Below are 23378 nucleotides of genomic sequence, written 5' to 3'. Positions count from 1 at the left end.
AACTGTTCCTGCATATGTTTAAATATTCCTTCTTAAATCAGCGTAGGTTATCTTGGTGTGCTCTCAATTTGAAAAGAGGGAACATTAGTGGAGATTGGCAACAATAAGTATGCATTTGACTGGCTGTTGCAGAGGAAGGTGTCTTTTTACTACAGCGACAGTACAAGAAAAGATCATGTGTAACTTAAACACATAGGCTACCATTAAATGAACCTCTGAGAAAACCACCGACATTATACATTTTAAACTCTTCCTCCTTTTTCCTATAGTAAAATGTGGATACGATATCCAACATACATTAAAAAAAATACCAATACCTGATGCCTGTGCAGTAAGCCTATGTAGCTACAGCTAGCAGACTGCTAGCTTAGCCTAGCATATTAAAGACTGAAACAACGGAACAGCTAGCCTGGCTATAAGCTAGTAAGTTAGTAGGCTAGGTTAGTAGGCTAAGTTAACAGCTAATTGCTGTATTGTTGAATGGCTGTTGTTGTTTTGTCAAGCTAACTTTTTTTAACTGGCAAGTTTACAGGTTTGAGCTTTAGGAGTCACTCTACAAGGTCAAATCAATCAGGCTAACGACCTGATACAAATATTTCACAATAAACCAGACAGCTATATCCCAAACTGTAATACACCTGAGGCTAATAATACAACTAGAGCCTTGTTAATTTAACAAAGTGCTCATTGTTGTAGGGATCCTTAGTATCAAATGAAAGCCCTTGCAGGTGGATGAGCTCAGTTGTGCTCCAGTGGGATTGTAACAATGGTGAGATATTACTCCGTCTCCCCCCTGGTGGGTCTTAAAACAGGTGGCCAGACTTAGCTAAGAGAAAAATATGGATTAAACATTAAAATGATCATGAAATCACATATTGGAAGCTTAACAGGGCCTTCTATTGGGGATCAAATCAACAAACCTCACCTTAAAACATAAAAAGAGTCTTTAATTACATCACTCATTGGTTCCCACACATACATGTTGAACAGTAAAGATGCTAGACTTGTGGGACAGGGTGTGGCTCCATTTAACACGCTACCATTTGTTACAGGAGTGTGAGCTCAGGCTGTTAAACTCAACAGCACTGATGAGCAGGAATGCAGCGATCAGGCCCTGGACGACTCTTCCCTCGAGCACCAGGTGTTCCTTGCTTTTCGGGGGCCCAGCAGCATGGAGGTGCAGGGGCCCCCAGAGGAAGAGGGTGCTTCTCCAAGAGATGCTTCCTCCGCTGTTCCTCCACCAGGCTGGGGCTCAGGATGCTGTCAGAGGACGAGCTGCTACAGTAAAGTGCTGCAGACTTTCTCGTAAGCTCCCAGGAAGATGAAACCGCCCACACTGATGAAGGTCATCCTCGGTATGCAGCCTGCAAACAGACTGCAGACAAAGAAGAGAAAGAACGATACGTGTTATTGCTGGAATCACATTTTGTAAAAGAGTTTTGCTAAATGGTTTTCCAATACTAAAACCAAGAGGACACATGACAAACATTCATCTCTCACTGTTGTGCAAGGCAGTGTTAACAAGTGTGTATCTGCATTAATAAAGTTGAACTGTGCAGGTTCAAACCAAACACTAACACACTGTACTGCACAGTGATGGAGGATCATACCACAGTCTATGGCTAAAGAAAAAGCAAAAAGATAACTTGGGGCTAAAGGTGAACTAGTGTTGGAGCTAAGTAGTCTCATTTTGCCACTTGTTAGTTTTTTTTTTCAGACACATCAAAGATTACAAATTCACAAGTATTTAGGCGGCTTACCAAAAACAACTCAAAAAGCACATTGAATTGAAAAGAGATAAGGTAAACAAAAGTGCAAAATCGCTGATTCATTTTCTGATTTGGGTTGGCCTTCTCACATTTTTCGAGTTTTAAGGATTTCAGGATAACTGTTTCTAACCAAAAAAGAAGGCTTCACTATGGCATATAGTTCATTTCACAACACGGCCCGTACTAAGCGAAGCATGAATATGAGAGTTTCATTTCCACAAAATGTTTGGAATGACTTTTCGTGATCACATCTCCAAAATGTACCAGTTGTAGCTTAAAGAAACCCTTTGAACAGAGCTGAGAGCTGCTCCGACTGTCTCAGGTACTCTTCCACAGTATTTGTGGGTAATTTACCGTGCCTTCAGGTGTGGGTCAATCATGCCACCTCATAGAGAGCAATAAGAGCCCACGTTACAGCGACTAAGGCAAAATAAAAAGCTGTTGACGTTGCGGGGGTCGAAGGATGTGATGAGCTATGAGAAAGCACCAGTCTCCCAAGAACCCCCCTGCCTCTCCCCGCTCCACACAGCTGTTTTTGGGATTAGGCATAAAGCCCCCACCCTGAGGCCTCCCTGGAACTCTCACCCCCCCCTTATTTCTCCCTCTGTGCATGACTGATGGCCGGATGACATCCACACATGTCCCTCCGCTGTCCTCCGTCTCTCCGGCCAGCGGCGGCCCCCTCAGCTGGCTCCATTGTCCGGGGCTTTCTCCTCCAACATCTCCGTTGTCTTGCTGCGTCATCCATTTCTCAGACACATGCTCACGTTGTCCAGTCTGCCTTTCCATGTCTCGCTCTTCTTTTCAGTCCACTATTCTCTCTGCCTTGTCTCTCCCTAGTCGTGTATTTGCCTACCAACACCTTCTGCTTGCCAACACGCCTCCACGCTCACATAGTCCGACCCGGGCCAAGCTCGAAGTAATGGATGAAGAGGATTGTGCCTACAGGGATGTTTGCCTGTAAGTGTGTGTGTGTCTATGTGTGTGTGAAGGGAGATGCACACAAAATGTCAGTCTGCATTCATCATTTGGGTTGGTGTTTGTGTAAGTTCTTGTGTTTCTGTCCCATTTTGTGAAACTTATTAAGATATCAGAAACGTCTGTGTGTTTTCCATCACCTGTGGGCGAGCAGATGCTGACGAGAGGCTTTTGTATGGTCCTGTTTTTCATGGCAGAGGTTTGAATTGTTATAATAGAAAAAGCACAAGTGTTACTCATAACTGTAACGATGGCTCTGTTCTGATCACTTGTCCAATTGAGTCATGAAACAACACCAGGACCCTGAAACTGAAGCAGCTAAATGCAATTCAGTAATTTTTGATATAACTTTTTACAGCTGTGCTTTTCAAACTGTCAAATGTTAGATTATTGTTTCATGAGATAAAACCAATTACAGAGGCAATTGGACGATCATGTGATTTAGTTTTGATCTAAGTTTGAGATGAGCAAGTTTGGGCTTTATTTTATGACATCCAGTCTCTGATTCAACCGATTGATGGGAAATTGAGGACTTTTTTTCTCTGATGAGCATTAGACATGAAAGAACATGTTGGGTCGCAACACCTTCTCAAATTGAAGGACTATCAGGCCCACTAACAGTAACATGAATTGTTAAAGTTTAAAATAACATGTGACCATCGCTCTTCACAAGGCAGGCGGCACGTGATACAATGAAGGAAGACCCATGCAGTGGATTGCAGTCTATTGACTAAGGTTAAGAAAACAAAATATCAAAAGAACATGAGTCATTTTCAAAACGCTCAAGGACCCGTGGGAAACAGAGGATAAGTCTTTCAAAAGATCTTATCATCACAATTTGGCATCTTGGATTGATCTTAGCTTGGCAGTCCATTACAGTACATTATACAATGATGCACTAACTTTTTTCCTGACAACCAAGAAACAAGAACAAAAAGCTACTAGGTGGATCTTAAAGTGGACCTATCATGCTATATTTGAATAATATATTGTAGGGCCATACCTATATAAAACATGTCTGTGAAGTTTTTTTTTCAAAATACCAAACAGATCATGCATTTTAGCCATGCCTCATTTCGCTCTATTTGCTCTTTTCCAGCCCTGTTTTTGCAAGGGCTGATTCTGTGAGAAGTCTTCTTCGCTGCTTTTGTGGCAGACTACAGCGCTACTTACAGGCCTGGCATATGTACTACAGCGTCTCCAGCGCTTTCGAGCGGCAATGGCCGTGGCCGTGGCCCAACCCCCCATTCCCCTGATAGGTGGAGAGTTGCCCATATAGGCGGAGCTCCCTGTTTCTGACGTCAGGACAGTGTTCAAATCTGTATCAGCTCTGTTGCAGCCCCGTTTTTAGATATTTGGGTATGGAGGAAAAGAGAGAGGGTTGTGTTTTCTGACACTTGGTGAGTTCCCTGACACACATATTCATGTATAAAAGACGTACAAAAGTGCATTTTGCATGATATGTCCCCTTTAAGTTGAGGTTTTAACACTTCAGCTTTCACTGTTAATGTAAGATGTAGGTCACCAACAGACACTGCAAATGCAAAGCTGTACAAGGTGCAAAGCATGTCAGGGATCTCTCAGTCATCCCAAGTATTCACAGAATGCCAAGGCCCGGATCGGGTGTTTTCTAAAAGACGTCAAGTGAAGTCTTTAGTTGTGTGTGGGAGAGGCAAAAAGTGTGTTTGTGTGAGACAAGGAGAATCCAAGTGTGTTTGTGACTGGTGTAAAGGCTCAAAATAAAGAGCGAGACATTAGTCAGAGGTTGCTGTCCTGCCCTTCAGCGAGCTCTTTCCATCCCAACACAGCTTTCCATCACCATCTGCTGAAACATAAGCCACAGGCCCGCTGCAGGAAACTACTTAGCATTACTGACACAGCAATATTACATATGATATCCAAAGCTAATCAAAGAGATACAATCACGTACACAGAGCAGCTGGGCAGCTAAACAACGTGATAGACACAACAAGTCTGGACGTATTCACCTCTAACGTCTCATGTGATGGATCTGATCGCCAGCAGTGTGAGGAATGAACTAATTTTAAACTCAACGCTCTTGTTTTGTCTCAGCTCCGGACTACTGTTACATGTCCTGTCTGGGATCAGGCCCACCTGTGGAGTCCGAGACGTCAGAGCAGAGCTCAGATATTCCCCCTCGGCTCCCCCGGGTGCCCTGACTCGCTCTGACATCACAGCCTGGCCAGCCACTCAGAGCTGTCAGCCCCCTATTGTCGGCAAATCACCTCTCCTGAGGATCGGACTAAATATAGTTCCATTGCAAGACAGGAGAGTGCATGAGAACAGTGGTAGACTCCAAGAAAGGGAGTAGAAAAAGGCTGGGGTACTCGAAGAACAAGGGTGGAAATATCTTAATGTATATTAGAGTACATTTGTGGTACTTGTTGAAGAGCAGGAATGAAGAGGTTAACATTTTCAGAGGATGAGTTCAAAAGGAAGAGACTAAACTAAAGAAGTTACATCAGTTTGATGTTTTACACATCCCTTCAGTAGAGAGTGGGTCTACTTGAACTTCTGGGACAAAACGTGAGAATAACATAAATAACAAAAAGTAAGAAACACATGTACCGCCATGTCTCTAAAAACACGATACCTAACTTTGTCAGCCCAAACAGACATCGCAGGAAAAGGAAGAAAACACCTTCATAAGTCTAGTATTCAGGCTTGGGGATAAACAGAATGCATGCAATAGTGTTGTTTTATTAGGATAACAAATAAACTGTACAAAAGAATAATCAGATTGCCGATACATTTAACACAAATGGTGGTTATTAACAGGAGTTTAAAATACATTTTGTAATAAAGAAGGATATACAACCAACCTATACAGTCTATTAAAGGAAACAATCGCTCCAATGGGTGAACAACATTTTGCCAAAAAAAACAAAAAAGCCTAATGCACTTGAATTTTTTAACAGGATGGTTTGCGAGGGATTCCAGTTAAAAATAAGATCACGATAAATGGTTTTGCCGAAAACGTCCAAGCTTGAAAAAATGGTTCTAAAATGTAAAGCAGACTTCTGGTCTAGCAAGCAATTCAGGACAAACAGGGACATTTGCATCTAAGTTAATTAAATATGATTTATACGGGTACTGCTGTCGCTCTAAGTTAAATCCAGTAACAGAGATGCACCGAATGATTAGAGTCCCAGGATGATGACAGCATTTAGACATCTGGAAGGCAGCACTTGCACTGTACTGCGATGGTGTTCCCCTTCTGCTTAAGAAAGAGTGGGGAATTCTCTGACTTTATTTGCAGTAACTTAATAATTGTGATTCAATCGGAGTACTGACTAGATTTTCCAACAGGTAATTAACCTCAAAATGAAGACAGACAACTTTGTTAGTAATATTATATTTTTCCCTTTGTCAAAAGTGCTCAAATCGCCCAACTTACCTTTTCTTTTTTTAAATGGTGAAAAACAAATATTCCTTGGGCCATACAAGTATAATTAAGTTCATTCACAAACATCCTTTTGTTGTGTGTATGCGGCACAAACAAGTCCTTTGTTTACTTTTCCTCCATTTTGCTTTACATGAGGCACAAAGCAGACGCAGCCCGGAGGCCATGTTGCTTATTAGTCTTTGTTTTGACATGATTCCTGGTGCAGTTTGGTTACTAGAGATGGAGGGGGGGGGTGCGGGGTGAGCTCCCCTGCTCTCTGCTAACCCGGGGTCTCTGGGGCATGGCACACACATGGAAGCACTTTAGAGCTTCACTACACTGCAATTGGGCCTATTACCATAATTACAGCTTTAAAGCCCCAGCAATTTGTATCAGGCATGCACCAGCGCAACCACCAGGCCTTTGGCCCTGCGGAGAAAAAGCCCCCTCCCCCCTCCACCCTTTTTACTTTCTACACTCCCCTGTCTCTGCATTTCATTATATTAGTTGCTCTCTTTCTTCTCATTCGTCACCTTCTCTGGTTACATCAATATCAGAGGAGTTTCTTCAGGGGTTCATCGTGTTGTACGGCTTATAGCGATGCACATTATGAGTGAGTTTTACAGCTGGACCCAGGGGAGCGCTGGAGGAGATAGAGGAAAACTTCAAAGCGTGGTGCAGAGGTGGGGGACTGGCATCAAAGCGCTCCTCCGTACATTACCATGGGTTACTGTTGCAGCTGGGAGAGTGGGATTCAGGCTTTTTCCATCGGGGCCCGCCAACTATCACCTCATCGAGATCGTGCAGTAGTCTCAAACATGATCTTTATTAAAATTGACGGCTGGCTTATTACTGATGCTCGAGAGCGGTTTGTAGGGAATCACCCTTGGCTCATATTAAACACAAAGCTGAAATGTAATTTGTCTTTGATTAGATTCCAGCGCTGCAGCCCGCACAAACAAACACAGAGGTTTGTGTTTGTAAGAGTGTGTGTTTGTGCGTCCCACTGGTGCTTGGCTCAGTCCCAAACCAAATCTGCTATGAGCATTAAGCCGAGGTGCATCCTAACTAAGTGATGGCGGCTTGTACACAAGCGGGGCTATTATTCACGCCGGCTGAGTGTTTGTTTTAGTGCTGGCAGCCCTCGGCGGCCCCATTAGACCTGGCCTTTTGTCCGGTGCGCATCATAAACACATCACAACACTCAAATAAACCCTTCCACTTGGCCCCTGTAACACCTTAATCAATAGGCCGGTGCAGCGAGTGGGCGGGAAAAGCTTTTATAAGTCTCATTTTTCAGCTGCGGCTGTAAATTCGCCTGCCCCCGGAGTAGCGATTCTATCATCAAACTTGATTACGCGGGTTGAATCAAATCATGTAAAATAAGAGTTTTTAAAAGCGGTGTGTGTAAAGAGGCTGTTCAGCTGTCACGTTGACAATCCCTCTGAAATGAAGACTCACCCTGGTAGGCCGCGGCTCCTCCACACGTTGCAGAGCACCCTGGGGATGTTCCCCCCCGCCTCGCTCGACCCGGCCTATAGAGAGGGAGACAGAAAGAGAAAATAAAGGTATGATGACGGATGGATCGTCTCCTTCCCTTCCTGCCCCCCCCCAACGGACACCCTGTTTAGTCTTCTTCAGCCGAGCTTCCTTCACCTCCCCCTCGCTTTTTTTGTATCCCTTCATTTCTCCTCATGGACAGCTGGGTCAGCGAAGGTGACACCTCCAACACCCACCCAGGCACCACCCGTTGGAGAAACACCCAACCATTTGCCCACCCAAAAACACACTCGACAAGTTCTCCCGCCCCCCCCCACCTGTCAGTCTAGAACTTTTATTTACATAATAAGGCTTAGCCGGCCAGAGAGTTTTTAATCCATCACTGTGGAGTGGCACAGGGGTCTGAGAGCTGCAGGAGAGGGGTGCCGGGGTTAAGTGAGGGGGGGCATTTCTTGCTACTTTGCACTTCTACTCCACTACAATTCAGAGGTCAATAGTGTACTTTTACTCCACTTTTTAAACAACTTTAGTTACTTTGCATATTTGGAATAATGATGTGAAATATAATCAACACTTGAATAAGACTTTAGTTACACCTGGAGTCAAATTCCCCATGCTATCCTGTCGTTCACAAAGTGATTAAAAGCTTTGATCATTCCTAAATGCAGCAATATTTATAATCAAAACATATGCTATAATGTATATCATTCTGAAATTGGCCAATCTGTATAATGAGTACTTTACTTTTGGTACTTTAAGTAGATTTTGATGCCAATCATTTTCTACTTTTACTAAAGTGCAAAATTTGAGTACTTTTCCACCTCTGCCGACAGGAGAGGGAAAGAAAAAAGGCAGGAGTGTGTGTGTGTGTGTGTGTGTGTGTGTGTGTGTGTGTGTGTGTGTGTGTGTGTGTGTGTGTGTGTGTGCATGCACGGCAATCTACAGCTCACTGAGCATGTAGGAAACAGTTTGTAGCCACTGCCGTAAATTGTGACTCCCAGATCTGCTGAGAGGAAGGAGAGGATGATTTCCACATTTCTTTCAAGAGAGCAAGGGGAAAAGAAAACACCCCTATGTCTTTTGTTTCTGTTGGAGACAGGTGGCTGAGAAACGACTCTCTCCTCGTCTGACAAGTTTTCTTTTCCTTTACCGCTGGAGGAAGGAGGGAATGGAGGAGAAAGGTGTCCAAAACACACACACACACATACACAACCCCCGTGTAACTTAACGCTGACATAAAAAAAAAATGAAATCTTTAAGTTTCTTCCTGCTTATATTGGCTTGCTGCTTTGTTATCTGAGTTCCTTACAGTTATGTGTGAGTAGTAAAAACCTTTCCGTGTTCTCCAATAAAACGAGATGACTGATAAACAAGGTGGCGCACCAGCCTGATGTTGGCTCCTATGTTTGGGTGCATTGGAGGGTGGAGAACATGGCACTGATGGCAGCAGTGTGGTGAACCGGCAGGAAACACGCCAGCCCCGAGGAGAAGAGCCGTGTTGTACAGTAGCAGCGTGGAGTGCCAGGCAGCAGAGGAGCCCTGGAGAGGGGATTTACACGTCCAGCTACGCCCTGGACATCCGCCTGCTGTACAACACCGCTCTTTCATTCTGCAGGCCGTAGAAAAAGAAGGCTACTGCTACTGCGGTGACAGAAACTAATGTGACACGTTCCAGCACCCATACTTCCTCCTTTCATCCAATCCAAAGCATCCATACCCATCAACACCAGCCCGCTCTCTGCCTGTTTCCCTCCTGCCTGGACCTGTCAGCCTCTGCTGCTGCTGCGAGAGTTTATACAACTAAACCAAGCTTAGGTCTGACACCCTTTTAATGACATGTTACCTTTTTAGGCGAGGCACTTTAGATGCAAATGTTATATAGATTTAATGTAATCATTATAGTCTTGTTCCAAACTACCGTCATTGACCATCATTTGCTAGATTCAACTTCTTCCATTGTGAGGTTTTGTTGTTTTTCTTTGTCATATGTGATGAAAAGTATCACATTTTATAGTGTTGGTTGGCTCAAATAAGACATTTCTTTACATTAATGGTACTTAACGATGAATTTTTAAATGAATAACTAATCAACAGCTCAATATGCAGTAAGTGACAATGTACTGTATGCACCAGCTAGTTCAAATAAGGACAGAACAATTATGTTTTATGGCTAATATTGAGCAGCAGATTCCTATTATTACTTCCTGTAAAAGGTTAACAATGTAACCACCAAATCCAGCATGCTGCTTGTGTTCATAACAAAAACGTAAAATATTACACAAAGGAATGTATATATAGAATATACCAAAAGCAAAAAAATACTATTCCCGGTTACTTAGGCAATTCCAGGTTACAAAAAAATGTCAAAGAATGTAGGAAAATGCACCTTGAACGGATTGAAATATACCTGGCTTTATCATCCTGGCTTTTATTTTGTAGAATACAAAGTAAATACATAGCGCTGGGGTGCTATCAGCTAACTTTCGACTAGCAAAGCCTTAAGGAGTATTGACTCTCACTCCAGTTTATTTCCCAGCTTAACTGTCGTGCCTTCAAGTGCATCAACATCTTGGCCTTATAAAGTTATAACTGAACCCCGTGGAGGCAGCACAGGCCACCTCTGCTGGTGGTGAATTAGCAGCTGCATTTCAGATCATGTTTACAGGAAGCTTTGTAAACGCGCTGTTCCACCTTCAGCCAACGGCTTCTCAGCACAGATCAAGACCGTCTGAGTGTTTTGTTAATTCCTGTATCTCATTAGTTAGGATGGGGGGGGGGGGGGTTGCTGAGGAATGGAACACTGCGTCTTCTCCTAGGACGGTCTGTTTGTGTGTGTGTGTTTGATTGTGGGGGGGCTGATTGGGGGGGATAACTCTGAACTCACTACCCTTTTCACACACACATCGTGAGGGAAGCCAGACGTACAGTTGCGGCGAGCCAAGAGTGGAAGAGGAGGGGGAGAGAGGGAGAAAAAGTAGGGACACCACTACATGGAAATAGAGAGAGAGAGAAAGAGAAGGGGGGGGGGGCTGTTTGAGAAGACGGAGAGTAGAACAGGAGGGACAGTGGCCTTCTGCTTCACCTCTCAGTGACAAGCAGCCTTGAGATGGAAATTCCTCTGGAGCAGCAACAAGTTCTCGTTCTTACAATAACCATGCACCCAAACATGTCTTACCGAACACTGAGCATAGTCCGGATCGGATGATGGATGAGTGTGTGTGTGTGCGTCTCACTCCTGTCCCGGTGCTACCTTAGCTCCGTCCAGTGAGCGGACACTGTTGAAATTTGCTCAGGCTCTCTGCCTGCGAGGCATCACCTGACAGCAGTGTTTAAAAGTCGCTGCCAGAGAAGGTGGTGTGTGTGTGTGTGTGTGTGTGTGTGTGTGTATACCTTCGCGAGTATGATCCTGGTCTTCGCCACGTCAAGAGGAGTGGTAACAAATGCCGCTACCGCACCTTAAAGAGACACATACACACACATTAAGTGCAAACATAAAAGGCCCTCTCTCTGCTCTCCGAAGAGTCTTTAGTTTAAATACTGAAAATAAAACCATAAAAACGTCCAATTACTTAACCACAGTTACAGAAACGTATTATTTCAGCAATAAAAAGTGGAACTCTCTGCCCCTAACGCTACATTAACTTCATAAAAATGATAATATTCCCCATTTGAGACCTTCACTGTTTTTAGACCACTAATACTGGACAGTCACACTCTTATTCCCAACCCCCCCCCCCCCCCCCCCCCCCCCCTACTGCCTCATCCAAGCCACACCTTTCAGAGGTTTATATCTTTCTTTTTTACAATATAACATGAGTTTACTTTCAACTGAGTAAGGGTATAAATTCCCTAAATTCTATATTTCAACATGTTACACAATTTTCCTTTCAGACAAAAAAAGGTAAACAAATTAAAACAAAAATAAGACGTGTGAAAAAATGATAAATTCTGATGCATGAAACGCATATAAACACAAAGTCACACACACACACACACACACACACACACACACACACACACACACACACACACACACACACACACACACACACACACACACACACACACACACACACACACACACACACACACACACACACACACACACACACACACACAAATTAATTTTATAGAGCAGTTACACCCCAACTTCCTTCCATCCCTCCAACTTGGAAGCTGCATGGGCGGCACGATCCAGAGGTGTCCCCACTGAGCTGCAGTGTGTATCTAAAGTGAGAAACTGTGTGTGTGTGTGTGTGTGTCACTCCGCCACAAACATAGCAACTGCTCTCAGTAAACATATCCATATGGGCCACCGAGGAGCAATGTGACTGTAAGTGAGCTGAGGAAAGCGCTGGGATTATTGTGAAGTAACACACCGTTACATTTTACTAGTTAATATAGTTATAAGATTTATATGATTTTTCCCCCTACTTTGGCAGATTAAACTTCATCGAGCATTAAGTGTACAGCCTGTATTGCAGCCTGTGTTTTATTATTCTTGGATCGCAGTAAAAAGGATGCATTAGAGAAACAAATCTACATGCCGAGCGCTGAATTTGGAGGATCTAAATTTGTCTGGAAGAAACATATGATGTGATGAAGGTTAGGATGAATCAGACGGTGATGTCATCCCGTCTCGGGCTGGGGAGATTTGTTTTGTAGGCGGTTCAGACCGGGTCAAGTCCGTCGTAAGTCAATGCAGGGTTCAACTGGAGATATTTGGGCTGATTAAAGGAGTGAGCATTTCCAGTGTTGGCCAGATGATGTGTGAGGGGAAGAGAGTGTGAAGCGCGATGTAAGAGGAAGTGACTGAAACTCGAGGATCCCTCTTGGACAGCAGCTCCATCGCAGAGGGACGTGAACTCGATTCCCACCATGGACCCACACACCCCCACTACCCCATGCCCCCACCTTCTCTCCTCCTTGTGTTTCAGATTGTTATCTTCCAATACATATTTCTCAATCATTTTGCCTTCATATCCCAATTGACAAGTCTGCCATTCTACTGGATAATAAGGCTGCCTGGTTGTTTTGAGCGGTTACTTGAAAAGCTAAGAAATCCAAAGTACATCTTTGTCTCCTCTTAGCTATTTATTCATCTAAATTGTTTTGATACAATTTGCCAAGTGTTGTGAATATCGGCCTAAAAATGTCTGTTTTCTATCAAAAATGTATGGAACTAGATGGCACTTGGCTTGTGTACTCAAAGCACCAACAAATACATTTTCAAATCTGAATTCATGACCATTTCAGTCAAGAAAACCTACAGACCTAAAAGGGAACGGTTTCAGGCAGGGACTGTTTTATTTTTACCAGACTCAGCAAACCATAAACGTGCCTCTACTCATGGAGGAGAGCTTCATGCTCATGAAGGTGAGAGATGTAACTATTAAACACAATAAACGTAATGCTACCTAGTTCAGAAGAGCCTTGTTCAAAGAAGATACACACTTCTGTCTGCTCAGTGACCCAGTAGAAATAAAACAGTTCCTAAAGAAAACTGTAGTCTGGTATCTTTAGGAAATGGGTCATGATTTCTTGTAAGAGAAATTGCTGTTGAGTTTTTGACATATATCTTCTTCACTTTGAGTACCAAAAGTCAAGTGCCTTGTAGATCCATTATATTTCAGAGGAGGAAGACATCACAATTCGGTATCTCCAACAGTGCAACTCACACTTAAACCATCTCGATTGAAAATAGCACTACAGGTAAGAGGGAATACTAAAACTGTCCTTCTAATAGTGCACATCTTAAAACGTCCATACATATTTACAACTACTATATTATCATTAAGAGTTTAATCTTCACTCATAATTCTTTAGTCTGAGCCTGACGCCCACTCATCCACATCTCCTGGCTCCTCTGTTTCCAGGCTGGGTGGCGCATGGCCACGTCTCAGCTCCTTAGGGTGCTGTTTCCTTATCCCCTCTCCTCTCCTTAACTTCCATCTCCATGTCTCCATTGCCCCTGGAGAAGCTAACCTCAGTCTTCCTGTCCTGTCTGGCGCGTCTGTGGCGTCGCAAGAGTTATGGATTTAAATTGTCCAACAAATTCTCCACTTCTGCAAAACTGTTCTTCTGAAAATATGTATTTTGGTCGTGGTTCTCGCTTTTCATCGGGGAAAAAGGTGAAGACTGAGTGGAAAGATGGATGATGTGTAACATTTTTTACCCAGGTCTATCATATGAACGCTACACGCTATGTTGCTACATGCACCCTGTGGGTTTATAGTATTGTCTCTGGTTGCAGAGATAATGTACACTACACTGAATGCAGAGAGTGTTTTAGTTAAATAATGATTTATTTCCCCTGCCAATGCCTCTCCATCAATTTTACACTTTATGGAGGACAATCTAACTTCCTAAAAGCAGTACAAAATATCCAAAAGCACAAAAGCACACTTATAATATACACATATAAGTAAAAAATATATGTAATAATTTAAACAATCACCTGAATGAAGTGCACCTCACATCCACACAGGTGTTTTCACTTGATGGACTGATTAGACCTCTGCCTCATAGAGGGAGGAGCTATGATGTCTAGACTCTACGAGCCAATAAGAATGATTGTTGTACGAGACACTGTAACTTGTCCCGCCCCGACATGATGCATCGGGGAGAAGCCAATCACCTCCAGAGTGAAATCAAGCGTATTAAGTGAAAACACCTGTGTGGGTTTAACCGGGGCTATGCAGAGGCTTTAAAATGAATAAAGTTTGGGACTGTGCAATGCAGAATAAAGTGCTTTTATAGAATTGCACATTCCTACATGCTTATTAAAAGCCTTTCAATAACAACTGGTATAAAGCAGACTCAGGAGTCCCGTTGTTTTATTTGTATCTAAAGTTGGAGTTTAGATAAAGGCTGAACTCTTTGGAGTGGATGAGCGGGGCAGGGAGCATTACTTTTTGCTCATATGTACATAATAAATGTCCTGAACATAAGCTCTACAATCACTACCACCTTTGTTTTCTTGTTTATAAGACAAAAGCAACCATAGCACGGTGAGTAAGGGAACAAGCACTTCTACACCTTCTTGTGAATACTTTAAAAGTGTGTCTACAAACTAAATTCATCATCAATAAAAGTGCAATATATACATTAAAATGTATAATCATAAAACAATGGTCTACCCAGTGTCAGGGTAACAATGGGCTGGGACTTATCTCATTTGTTTGTGAGACCTTTAACTTGACAAATTGCACATTTTAAACGCTAACAATTTCTGACAAACTTATTTTCTGTATCTCTCTCATTTTACAGTCTGATCTAATCCATAGCTGTTGTCTTTTCCTTTCCCCTGTTCTTCTTGTTTTAGTCCACTCCCATTCCCCTCTTTCACTCCCTTCCTACGCCTTTCTCTCTCTCTTAAACCACTTCAGGCCCCAGTGCTCAGGAGGTCGCACAGCTGCAGGGGCCCATACCCAGGAACCGGCCCCTCTCATACCGGCTCTCTCCTCCCTCTGTTGTCCGTCTCTCCCCTGATACACATCCGGGCTAGGACAGAATCATTAAAGCTGGCTATGGTATGCTTTTCATTGGCTGAAGGGCATGGGAAATGTGATAATGAGATGTCTTTTTGAGACAACACTGCAGAATCACTGAGTTGAGGAGATGGTAGATTAGCGCTGTAAAAAACATTGTTAAAGGAAATAGCTCGAATAGCCTATTTTCATTACCTTTATCCATTCGTATCTACTTCTTTTTTTTGTGTTGCTTTAATCTGCTGTGCAGGTGAGAATGGGATTTGCAAGCTGAGCTCACCTTTGAGAAATCTTACAAGAATGTGTAAAAAAATTCTTGCTTAAAAAACTGAGGGTTAGGCTAGGTTTCTTCTACAGGAACAAGTCCTGTTTCTCGCTTGAGGCCAGGAAAAGGCTAGTCACTGTGACCTTTTGACCTGTGCTGGACTATGGTGATTTGATTTATATGAATGCACCTGCCAATTGCCTGGTCAAGTTAGATGCTGCGTATCACAGTGCACTGAGATTTGTGACAAACTGTAAAGCATTAACCCATCACTGTACCCTGTATGCAAGGGCTGGTCTGCCTTCACTAACTGTACGGAGGCTCAGTCACTGGTACATTTTTATATACAAAGCCATGTTAGGGAAACTTCCATCCTACATCTGCTCCCTGATCTCACGGCGAATTGTAAGTGGCTACTGCCTGAGATCGCATGCTGTGGTTTTATTAAATGTGCCAACTGCTAGGACTGTCTTAGGGAAGATAGCATTTAGATGCGCAGCTCCACTGTCTTGGAATAGTCTGCAATTGAAATGGAAACTGAGCAATTTGGTGCCACTAAATGTTTTTAAAGCTCGGTTGGATGCTACTCAATCGGAAGCTGTTGGTACCTGTTCATGTGGATAGTTATGTAAATTGTAATCCCTGTAATGATGCTGTATGATGTCCTTTTTGTTGTTCTGTTTATGTTTTTATGTTTCATGTGGAACCTACTTGAGCAGGTCTCCCTTGAAAAAGAGATCAATGATCTCAATGGGATACACCTGGATAAATAAAGGTAAAAATTAAAAAAAAAAAAAAAAAAAAAAATGTGGCTTTGGGTAAACTTGTTTTGACCCTGTGGCCATCTCTTCACCTACCATCCCTCCATCCCTCCTTCCATTGATTTCACTATCCATTCCTCCCCTTCCTTCTTCCACCCCTCACCACCCCCCCACCCCCCCTCCTCCCTCTCCGCCTCTTTCCCAAAGCAGCAAATAATCCTCTGCACCTGCAAAAGCTCCGCACACTGCAGACTGCCAAGAGTAGAGCGTGTGACCTTGCCTCCGTGACCACAGAGTCTGGGAAGAAAGAGAGGGAACATGTCGAGAGAGAAAGGGAGAGTTTGTCGATAGAGGAGGATGATGAAAGGGCAAGAGAAAGGGAGGGAAACAAAGAGAGAGAAGATTGTAGTTAGCGGAGATATCAGACACATTGAAAACACATTGTGAACCCTGGTTTGGTCGGGGGTCCAGCGCGCGGCTGGGAACCGGGCTGTCGGGCTATTTTTGTGTTTCTTTTCTCCCCAGTGATGTCATGCTACTTGTTTCCCAAGAACTGGGACAAGAGGGAGAAAACATGAGAATGTGCTGCAGGGCTCTCACTCTATCATCTACACAGTATGTCAACGCTTACAGTGTTAACATATCAACACATTCTTTAATTTGTTAACATTTAGGAAAATATCATTAAAAAAGTAGAGTGATATAAATATAGGCTATATAACAGGGGGCTAAACAAATACTGGCCACTGTCTAAATTGTACGGTCCAAGTGGGGCCACTTAAACATCCTAAAGAACAGAAAATAGAAAAATATGCAACTATATACACTAGGAAACCTTTTTCTTCACGTTTCCCTCCTACATAATATACTCTTGTGCAATTTCTATTATCGTATTAATAGATATATTATACTCCTGGAGAGCTGTAGCGTGAAGTAGCACAAAATTCAATATATAAAACTAATTTGTCCATGCCTCTTAAAACTGTCTGTGCTCCAGTTCAACTTCTCTTAAAAGTCTTTATGTTGACAGCGGTAAATGACGTCAAACATCCAATAAAGAGGCAATTTTTTGGAGCATTTGGAGAGCCAATCACAGGGTAAAGTAAACTAAATTGTAATTCATGATGGGGTCCTGAGCATAGAAAGAAGTTTGATGAAAATCAAGCCAGTAGTTATTCCGTAATCCTGTTGAAAGACAAACAGACATACCAAGCAGAAAACATTCCCTCCTTGGTGGAGGTAATAAGAGATTGGGGGGGAGGGGGTGTTGTGAAACTGACCCGTAGTCGGATGTGGTCTGGTAGTGGGGCAGCCCTTCTTTACAAAGGGTAGCTAGTTTTATTAGGATTTTGTCAATGAAAAATACATGAAATAAAGTTGAATGCAAGCACTTTGTGTGTCTGAAAAATGCTCACACCACCGGGCAGCTTGGAGTGAAACCTTTGAATATTCCGAGAATAAACACTTAGTTTTTTCTCTCCCCTAACTAGTTTCAGCAAAGCGATGAGGAGAGCGACTACGCGGGGTTAGCCTTTGTCTGAAATGCATGTGGACAGCTGTGGTGCCTCGGGCTCTTTAAGGTATGATTACTTCTCAGGGAGAGCAATTGAGCAACAGCATGGAGCGATTACTAATATTTTCTTTGTCCATTCCCCCCCTGTGAGTTTAATCGGCAGCACGTTATCTCATTCTCCTCCTCTCTCTCACACACACATGTGGACATCACAGAACCCATGTGTGTGTGCGCAACACATGCAGACACAAACAAGTAAACACGGGGAGAGGAGAAGAGCTGGCAGAGTGCGCGCTGGCTCAGGATGTGTCATGTGTGTTCCATTAGACGGCAGATTCAAAAAGGAGATTTTTTTTTTTCCACATCAAAGGCTTCACGCTGGGGGACTCCTCTCCGTCTCTCTCCTTCTGCGAGTCCCTCCCTCCCTTCCTCTCTGTTTCATGAATAAATAATAAGGGGTAAACCTGGGAAAACAAACTTTTTGACCTTTGAACCCTTGTGTCAGGGTCGGAGTTTGCACCTGGACGACTTCCCACAGGAAAGCAGTTGTCTGTGTGCATGGGAGGGTTTCAGTGCATCATGTTTGTGTGCATCATCATTGGTTAATTTGGAGTTCCCAGCATGCCTTTGGACGCAGATTCCTTGAATTTTCTGCGGCCTCTTCTTGGTGTGCAGTCCTAAAAGTGTTACACCCTCCTGTTTTGCTAATGTTGTTTTTGAGGTCTCAACAGATGGTGTTAACTATAAGTGTTATTCTACAGCTGCTGTTGGAAAACAACAGAGTAAACACTGCAATATTATGAAATGAATGTGAGGAGGAACAGTGAGAATTATTCACATGGATAAGGAATGGAATAACATTATTTCATATTGTGTGACTTTCCTGATGATGAATTTATAATCTTTTTAAAGAGGCCCTATAATGCTTTTTGGCCTTTTCCCTTCCCTTTAATGTGTTCTATAGGTTTGCCTCTATTTGAGTGCTTTGTTTACGTCCGCAAAATAGTGACATCACTATGTTAAACTTGCGCTTCTATTGGCTAGCGCTCCAACACATTTAATATGATAGGCTAAAGGGCAGGACATCTCTAAGCAGTTGACCAATCACAACAATGCCTGCCAGCTAACCAATCAGAGCAGACTGGGATCTGATTACAGAGAGAGAAAAGAGGTGCTGCAGCATCACTTTTTAAACATGAAAGCATGTAAACATGTCACAGTAGAGGCACAAAATACAAATATGAACCTGGAAATAAGCGTAATAGGGCACCTTTAATATTTAAGAAATGTACGGACATGTTGAACTCAATGCTCTCTACGATGTGTCTGCTCGCTCCTTTTCTAACAGGCCTTTAATTGGTTGGTCTTTCTCCATTTCTGACGCTCTCACTGACAGCTGTGCTGGCTTGGTGTGAAATAAAGAGGGAAAAGGCCATAACGCAGCACATTACCATCCCACGAAACAGATGTGAGAACTTGCCACACACATGCACTCGCTCTAAAATTCCTTCACTCTGGCATTTCTCATATTAAATCACATTATTCTTGATAATGAGAGCCTCTGAACCTCTTGGTGGTCACTCCAAAAGGATTGGCAGCAAAACAAAATCTTCTTTGGTTGTTTTGTTCCTCTCCTTCCTTGACTAGTCAGCCAGGCTGTGCCATTGTAACTGAGGAAACGGCTCATTAGCTATTCAGAGCAGAGGATACATATGGGAGGACCGGGAGTACTGAAGCCAATTGGATGGAGAAGAGGACAAGGAGAAAGAGAGGAGAAGTCCAGATTCCAGCAGTTCAGCTCTCCGCCAACGGACGTGTCCAGATGGCCTGGAGAGAGAGGGCCTTTGACTGAGGCACAAAGAGACACTTGTGAACGACAAAATCGGACTCTCACAAATGTATGGACGCACACAGCTGTGAAGTGTATTGTTCGTCTTAGCTCGGCCGTTAGCTCCTAATGTTGGAGGAATGTTCGACTGTCCGCCTCTCGCGCCCTTGAGACATGATGTCACTCCGACAAAACGCCATCTTTATCAAAGAGGGACAGCTTTTTATGTGGTTAGGGCCAAACAATGAAAAGAGAGAAAGGGCAAGGGGGGACAACGCTAGGAGGAGACATAAATGAAGGGCCGGATATTCTCTTGATAAATTGAAATCCGGTTTGATGGCAGTCGTGACAACCCATTAAAGCCGTGTGTAAAAGTCCCATTTCCCCCTGCCACAATGAAAGAGGGGAGTACAGAGGGTGAGCCTGCTGTAAATGTGTCAGAGTGTTAGCACACTATAACTTTACTGTGGATTAATCACAGAATAATTACTGTAAACGACTGTGCTGAGGAATGGTGGAGAGGGGAGGGGATACAAACAGATGGATAATAAAGAAAGAGAGGGGATAAAGCCAGTTAGGCAAAGATCTAATACATACCTTTAGATATTCCCAAAGTGGAAACTGCACCAGCGAGAACGGGATCTGAAAAACAAAGAGACAAGAGTTTTAATTAGAGTTGTAACCCTGTAGTGTGTTGTTTAGGTTTGTGTGCATGTAACGCCTCGATTAGACTCCTTGTTGTACTTCCGTAACATAACGACAACACTATGTAACATTCAAGCTATTATTGGCTAGCACTCCAACACATTGTACATGATAGGCTAAGGGGAGGGACATCTCTAAGTGGTTGACCAATCACAACAGAGCTGGTCAGCTAACCAATCAGAGCAGACTGGGCTCTGGTTTCAGACAGAGGGTGAAAAGAGGTGCTGCAGCACAGGTAGTACGGTAACACAAAGACCTTTTTGAACATTAAAGCATGGAGACATGTCACAGGAGAGACATAAAATACAAATATGAAACCATGCACAGAGACAGACACTAGATCAGATCAATAAAACAAATATCAGGTCACAAACCAGCTTGTAATGAAATAAAATACACATATGAACCTGAAAGAGAGCATTCTATGGCCCCTTTAAGGATCATGTTTCATCTTTAACCTCCAATCTCCTGCACTTGTCATTCCTGACACCTTTCTCTGTTTTCTCTCTTTCTCGTCTGACTGCTCCCTTGTTCCTTCTCACTGCTGATGATTAATGAATGAGACGGGCTGTGGTCTGGCAGTTCTCAATGGAGAGACGGATGGATGGATGGATGGCCAGATAGATGGAGCAAAGTTGGAGGAATAGAGGGAGGAAACTAAAGTGATGGTTGGAGCCAGAGTTTGGCCATTGAAAACACAAAATCAGCTCAGGCAGGAAGATACAGCGGGGGAAATGTGCCAGCATTACCATGGCAAGGAAAAAACACAAACACACACACATATATTTAGACACATGAAAAGGAATGGTCACATTTTATAGAACATATAGAAAACGGATTTGGATTCGGACACACACACACACACACACACACACACACACACACACACACACACACACACACACACACACACACACACACACACACACACACACACACACACACACACACACACACACACACACACACACACACACACACACACACACACACACACACACACACACACACACACACACACACACACACACACACACACACACTGCAGGAATGGGGCAGAGCGGGACAGGAAGGAAGAGAGGGGAAGAAAAACAAAAACCAAAGAGACAAATAAATAAAAGTGACACCGAGTTGTGTCATCAGTCTTTGATCACAGGAACAAGAGGATCATTCATCTATCTGCTCCGCCTCCTCCAACATGTTCCATCAGACTACGTCAGCGCGTCGGTGTAAGCTGAACTGATACAACTCAGAGTCAGCCGAAGAAAGAAAACAATACATGAGCTGTGTTTACGACTCTTAATAAGCAGCTCATATAAACACAGTAACCTAAAGGAATGTGCTGCATCTGCCCTTCGAGAGAATATAACGTTTTAAAAATCATTGAAACAGTGTGCGTGTGTAACCTTGCAGAGGTGTAGATTAAATTGATGAGCAATTTGTAGTTCAGGGCAGGCTGGAGACACACAAACACAAACACTTTAAACGTGTATGAACCTGAAGCGTAAAGCAGATCGTAACTTTCTGTTTGTTTATCTGGAGTTGTGAGATTTAATATACAGGGTGGAGGACACATCACTGTTAGTTCATCACTGCAGTGTTCTTTCTTCCAGTGCTGAAACGCTTTCTGCTCGTCTCACATCAACACGCTCCGAACTACCAATGCAATGCTTTCACCTGATGTTGGAAGTGATGGAAGGAGATGACAGATGTAATACATCTCTAAGCTGAGTGAGCAATGAGAGACAGACAGAGAAGTGGTGAAGAAAGGGAAATGGACAAGTATTTCCATCTGTATTTCTTTTTATCGTCTTGAACCAAAGTATCATCCCAATCAAAAACGAACCTGAAGCATTTTTATTTTCTGTCGTGGTGAGAAATGTGTGCAATAGGCGCTTTCACACCGGAGTACTTTTCCCGATTAGTTCCGATAGTTCCTGGGATTTTGCATTCACACCAAAAAGAGAATTTAGTTCATGAGAACCTTTATCCCCTTTTTAGTGCCTGCTAGAGAGGTGGGACTATCCTGGGGAGAAAAAAGTTCCAATTTCTATTGGCTGGGTGAATTGCAAACCACGCCCCGTAAAACTCTGAAAAGTTTTGTGAAGCCGCCATTGTATTTGCTGGCATTAGCATTATTAGCATTAGCATTAGCCCCGCGCGCCAATGGAGAGAGAATAATTTATGGCAACACAAAATAAAACATGGGAGCGGTGGAGATGAGGAGGTGTCGGCGTTCTGGCGATTTACTCTGAAGGCTTCAGTAGAAGCTGCTGGGAGTCCCAGCAGCTTCTACTGAAGCCATTCCCCAACTCCGGGGACTCCCGGCCGGGGACTCCGGGTGGCAGTATACGGCGTGAAGTTGTTTGCGGCCTGCCAGTAAACCCAAAGCAGAAGAAGACAAAGTGACGTCAGCGGCTTCATTTGCATAATCTTCCCTCAGGGAACTTATTCCGGTGTGAACGCGATCGGCTCTTAGTTCCATGGGGGGTACTAAGTGCTGGGAACTACAGTAAGTGCTGGGAACTAAGTAGGGCAAAGTACTTGGTGTGAAAGCGGCTAATGTGTTACCTGCTGTGGAATGAATTTCAAAACAACTTCAATCCTTGTGTCACTGCTCTGACTTGCTTTAAAAAAACAAAACAAGCAAGCTTTCTGAAAACAGCCCAAGGGAGCAAGCTTTATTTTTTTTTTTTGCGTCTGCTATGGTTTTTGAGGTGGGGTAACCCTGGAGATAGACTTATGCATCACCACAGCACCTGATAGACTGAACATTGCTCATAACCATACTACTACTGCAGTTTTTAGGGGAGGAGAGATTATTTAAACTCAGAGATATGTTGCCAAATTAGTAAAAAGGCCGTATTCTGCTCATTTTCAGGTTCATATTTGTATTTTGTGCCTCTCACACTGCCTGTGCTGCAGCACTTCTTTTCACCCTCTGTCTGAAACCAGAGCCCAGTCTGTTCTGATTGGTTAGCTGGCCGGCTCTGTTGTGATAGGTCAACTGCTTAGAGATGTGTCGAAAACGACTCGCCACGTAGCCTATCACGTACAATGTGTTGGAGCGCTAACCAATAGTGAGTGTTGTTACACAGTGATGTCCCTATGTTACAAAAGTAAACAAAGGAGTCCAATGGAGGCGTTTCAGGCAGAGGGCGAG

General features: G+C 43.4%; 1 protein-coding gene across 1 annotated transcript in view; it reads right to left on the bottom strand.

Moving 5' to 3' along the window:
• Positions 1-926: 926 nt before the first annotated feature.
• The window catches only part of slc25a26 (solute carrier family 25 member 26), a 58932-nt gene continuing 36480 nt past the window's right edge, over positions 927-23378 (bottom strand). The window contains 5 exon segments of the mRNA XM_034121897.1: positions 927-1375; positions 7615-7688; positions 11044-11108; positions 16397-16466; positions 20108-20152. Of these exon segments, the coding sequence (XP_033977788.1) occupies positions 1279-1375; positions 7615-7688; positions 11044-11108; positions 16397-16466; positions 20108-20152 (351 nt within the window). The 3' untranslated portion in view covers positions 927-1278.

The sequence above is a fragment of the Trematomus bernacchii genome, unplaced genomic scaffold (genome assembly GCF_902827165.1).
Source record: "Trematomus bernacchii unplaced genomic scaffold, fTreBer1.1, whole genome shotgun sequence".
Taxonomy (NCBI): Eukaryota; Metazoa; Chordata; class Actinopteri; order Perciformes; family Nototheniidae; genus Trematomus; species Trematomus bernacchii.
Note: the sequence above shows the minus strand (reverse complement) of the source record. Positions and strands in the feature narration are given on the sequence as shown.